Below are 5181 nucleotides of genomic sequence, written 5' to 3' on the forward strand. Positions count from 1 at the left end.
GTATCTCCCTAAAAGCATGATTAGGACCCAGGTTTAAAAATAACTAAATTATTTTTAAAATTAGTGTGATTTTTGTGACAAAAACAGTACAATATATTCATGGGAAGCTTTCAGCCATGGAGAAATGTAGGCGGGCCCAGCAGATCGCTCTTTCTGGAGACAGTGTAGATTTTAAGCTAGAATCCACAGATGAATAACCCAGAAGCCCAGAATTGTTTTCTGTCTGGCTGTCCCAAGTTTTTAAAATCTGTTAATTTGTGCTAACATTTTAAAATAATACTATTTCATATAAAATTCAATTATTTGGCTTCTCAGAATCATTAAAATGTCTGACTACACTGGGCCTTTTTCCTGGATAGGACCAGTCAGCTGGTGCTGAAATGATTGCTGTCCCATATTTCTTCTCTGACACTCAGCCCAATGGTCATTTGCCATTTATTGTCACACTTTTACTATTGCTTTTTTTTTTTTTTTCAAATAGTAAAGGAATAGTACGGTTTACCCTGTTCTCAAAGGAGCTCCAGTGGTCCAGTAGATAAGACATTTGGCTGCTAACAAGAAGGTCAGTGGTTTAAATTCGCAAGCTGCTCCACATAAGGAATATGGGGTGAACATCTTCTGAAAAGACTTACAGGCTCAAAAGCCAGTGGAGCTTGCTATGAGTTGGATTCGGTGCTATTTTGTGGAGGAAATGAAGATTCTTCCTATATAGTGAATAGGATGTGTCTCTGTCAGTTTCCTTACAATTGACTTACTTCACTTATTTATGTTAACCTGCCCAACCCGGCAGATGCTTCAATTTGCCATTTGCCGGGCCGCCCTCTCTTTCTTTTCTGATGCCTTCTTCCCTTTTGCACTGCCCTCTGAAAAAAACCCAAATTCACTGCCACTGAGTCTGTTCTGACTCATAGTGACCCCCATTGGGTTTCCAAGGCTGTAAATCTTTGTGGAAGTAGCCTGCCTCATCTTTCTTCCACGGAGCAGCCAGTGGGTCCCAGGCACCAAACTTTTGGTGAGCAACCCACTGCCGTAACCACTACACCACCAGAGCTCCTTTTGTACTGCCCTGGCTTGCCTTAAAATGACTGAATCTGTTTCTGTGGAGAACTACTAAGACTTCTGGAGCAACAGGAAAACCTGTTTCTTCCATCCCTACTGGTCACACCTTCCAGAAAAGTTAAAAAAATCTCCCTAAGAATTTTTTTTTATATTGAGAAACAAAAGCTTCCATTCAGCAGTTAGAGATTGAAGGTTTAAAATGCAAACACCATGAAGATGACCCCTGACTCAACGGCAAACAACAACAACAACAACAATAAATCAGCAAGTGGAAGTGAGATTTTAGCTCATTCTTGCTATTTTATTTTATTTATTTATTTTTTAATTGTGCTTTAGGTGCAAATTTAGCTCATTCTGTTTTGATTAATGTAATTTTATATGAGTAAGAGCCTGGGGCAACTGGCAAAGGACAGGAGAGTTTACTTGGGTGAGTGTGGAGATAGAGCTGGAGTACATAGAGTACAAAAGGGGAAGAATACAAATGTACTGTCTTACTTTTTTTAGTTTCTGAGTGCATGGGTTATAAGTGGATCACTTTTTAGGGGAAAACTTGTTTACGTATAGATTTATATTATGTACATAAATATATTTTTGCCATTTGTTTTGCAGATTGTGGGATTAGTGATATGCTTTCCTGAGCAGCAGAAAGTCAAAAATGTCTAGACAGCATTCAGTGGCTTTGACAGTGACCACCCTTCTGGGCGTGGCTGTGGGGGGGTTTGTCTTGTGGAAAGGCATTCAACGCCGGAGGAGTAAGGCGAGCTGTGTGGCCCAGCAACAGCAGAAAGGACCAGACGATAGAGAGCTGTCACCTTCAGAAGAGGTTCGCCTGCACTCTACTGCCCCCAGAGCTTCATGGGAAGAGAGGATCCTCAAAGCAAAGGTGGTGACTGTGTCTCAGGAGGAGGAGTGGGATCAAATTGAGCCCTTCCTTAGGAGTGAGTTAGAAGATTTTCCAGTGCTTGGAATTGACTGTGAGTGGGTAAGTTAAAAAGCAAAAATAAAATATATATATTTTTTCTGCCTTTCCAGCTAGAGGACTTGGATGGTCAAATAGAGAATAAGATTAAAAAGGAAAAGAAAAATTAGCTTATTCTTGACCTGCTTGCAAGTAGATTTCAGAGAAGGAAAAGCAGCTGCTTTTCTCAGGATAAACCGAGAAAACAAACTATAAGATGTCACTGGAAAACGACCTCATGTTTGGGAAGGAAGGCCAACGGAAACACGGGAAGCCCCTTAGTGAGTTGGATCAACACAGCAGTCACAACAATGGGCTCAAACACCGATGATCGTGGAAGTGGTGCAGGCCATTCTCCTACGCACACGCACCGTGAGTCAGAGCCTACTTGATAGCAGCTTAGAAGAGTCTCCTGCTTTGGTAAATTTTTCTGATAGCTTTTTCTTTAAGGAGTTGTGGTATAGGTGTGGTAAAGATAATATAGTGAACCTACTCTTCTATCATTCTGAATCACTGAGTGAAGAAGATAATCCAAACATATAAACAAATAATTCTTATTATCATTTCTTATTAATTCAGCATAATGTCTTATCAAGATTCACCAATAACTGTTTTCTAAATATCAAGATACAACCAAGGGTGGAACAAAACTGAAAATAATAAAAAAAGATCAGGTTTACAGGTCTGATAGAGACCGCTAGAACCCCCGAGACTGTGGCCCTTAGACACCCTTCAAGCCTGTAACTGAACTCATCCCTGTGGCTCAAATTTCTGCCAAAGATAGGCCTATAATGCGATCAGCAACACCAGTGAGGAACAGCACTCACTGAACAATCAACCATACAAGATCCAAAGAGCAGCATATGCCCAGGGATAAAGCTCAGAAGGCAGGAAGGGATAGGAAAAAGGGACAAAAGCAAATGGTAAACACTGGGTGAAAGTGGAAAGAGTGTTGTTACATTGTGGGGATTGCAATCAGTGTCACAAAACAAAATGTGTATGAATTGTTGAATGGAAAACTAATTTGCTCTGTAAACTTTCACCCAAACTAAAATAAAAAAAGAATACAGCGAAGAGTCAGGAAATATAATCAAAAGAGGTCCTAAACAGGGTACCCAAAAAACCATTGCTGTTGAGTCGTCATGACTCTCAGTGACCCTGTAGGACAGAGTAGAACTCCCCCATAGCATTTCCAAGGCTGTAAATCTTTTTTTTTTCCCTTTAACTTTTGATTGTAATTCTCACCTCCCACTTCCACCCTGTGGTTACCCTTTCCCTGTGTCCTTCCTGTCTATGCATTCCTGCCTCCTTACCTTTCTGTCTGTGCAAATGCTGCCCTTTGAACCTGCTATAAATCTTTACAAGGAGCGCTGGTAGTGCAGTGGCTAAGGAATTTGACTGCTAACCAGAAGGTTGGTGGTTTAAACCCACCAAGTGCTCCATGGAAGGAAGATGGGGCAATCTATTTCGGTAAGGATTTAATGCCTTGGGAACCCAGTGGGGGTTGCTCTGAGTCAATTGATTCAGTGGCAGTGGGTACAAATCTTTACAGAAGCAGAGTGCCACATATTTCTCCACTGGTCATTGGAAGGGCTGACCTTTCGTTTAGCAGCTGAGTGCTATAACCAGTGAGCCACCTGAGCTCCTTAAAGCAGAATAGCTGCCACAAAATCAGTTCACAGAAGGGGCTACGAGATGCCAACACAATGATGGCAGGAAGAAGAGACCACGTGACAATATGGGAAAAGCTCAGTAATCATACAAGCCCTTATGCTTCAGCTATTTCTCAGCAATATTACAGGTTATACCAATACTGTCAAATTTTTAAATTTTAATCATTTTGATAGGTGCATAGTAGAATTTTATTGTGGTTTTAATATACATATCCTTGATAATTAATGAGTTTGAACATCTTTTTATATAGGTCATTTGGATATCCTCTTTCATGGACTATCTGTTCAAATTTCTTGTGTTTTTTTTCTATTGAGTTATGTTTTGCTTACTGATAATGTAGAGTTCTTTATATATTCTGCTGGGCTTTGAACTAGTTTGAACCAGTTCAACCATGGCTGACAAAGCAAAACCAGAACAGACCTGAATGTTAAAAATTTGGGTCATCTGGAACACTAACCGGAACAGGAAAAATTACGGGTCGAAGCCTTGGAATGAGAGACTCAGAAAAAGTGTAGTGAGCCCTTTCAGAAGCCTAATGTGTCTTCCTTATAGTTGTATGGATATTAGCCTGTCACTGACAGTATTGTACTTTAGGATAGATCTTGAAACGTTCTTTCTGACGATGAATGTGATACCAGTCCTCTTCATTTTATCATTCCTAGCATAGTAGACCATATGATTGCCTGATTCAGAATGGTCAATACCATTCCATTTTGGCTCACTAATGCCTAAGATGTTGATCTTTATGCATTCCATTTCATTTTTTTAAAAATGCATTTTATCGAAATATAATTGATGTATAGTGAAATACACAAAACTAAAGTGACATGGGTCAATGTGTTTTTTTTTTTTTTGCAGTGTTCCCTCCCCTCCCCTCTCACCCCAGGTAATCAACAAAGAAAATTTCCTTCCATATCTAAACCTTTCCTTGACTCTTTAAAATAATGAACTAGTATTTGTCCTTCTGTGATTGACTCCTTTCACTCAGCATAACTGTTCTGGTTACCTAGTGCTGCTCTGACAAGAATACATACCGCAAATGGGATGGCCTTAATAAAGAGGAGTTTATTCTTAAAATTTGGAGGCTTTAAGTCCAAGTTCAGAGTGCCAAATTCTAGGGGCTGGGTGAAAGCCCCTCAACCTTGGGGTCCAGCTCTGCCTCTTGCTCCCAGCCCACTGGAGCTAGAGGCGTTTATTTACTCAGACAGTTGCTGGCTGCTGAGGCTGAGAAGTCCCAAGGTTGACAAGTAAAAAGGCACAGTCCCAATGTTACCAAACCACACAGCAGGCCATTAATTTAAATCCATTTTAAGTCCCAAGGTCGGCAGAGCATAGCAGGCAGCTGAACAATGACACAGATACATGCAGGGTCCAAGTGTCATAGGCTAGAAACCATTCCCAAGGCTTCATCTTATATACAGGAAACAGACCACATCCCAAAGGCAGCTACTCAGCTGCTTGTGGTAGATTCCACCATGGAGTTGATTGCC

The 5181-nt window shown here is 40.6% G+C and overlaps 1 protein-coding gene across 1 annotated transcript in view; it reads left to right on the forward strand.

The window, feature by feature from the left end:
- Positions 1–1714: 1714 nt before the first annotated feature.
- EXD2 (exonuclease 3'-5' domain containing 2) overlaps positions 1715–5181 on the forward strand; it is a 61572-nt gene continuing 58105 nt past the window's right edge. Inside the window, exon 1 of the mRNA XM_007942318.2 lies at positions 1715–2041. Coding sequence (XP_007940509.1) covers positions 1715–2041 — 327 coding nt within the window. The remainder of the gene's footprint in view (positions 2042–5181) is intronic.

This window comes from Orycteropus afer, unplaced genomic scaffold (assembly GCF_000298275.1).
Source record: "Orycteropus afer afer isolate SDZICR_OR568_19922 unplaced genomic scaffold, OryAfe1.0 scaffold00088, whole genome shotgun sequence".
In the NCBI taxonomy this organism is placed as follows: Eukaryota; Metazoa; Chordata; class Mammalia; order Tubulidentata; family Orycteropodidae; genus Orycteropus; species Orycteropus afer.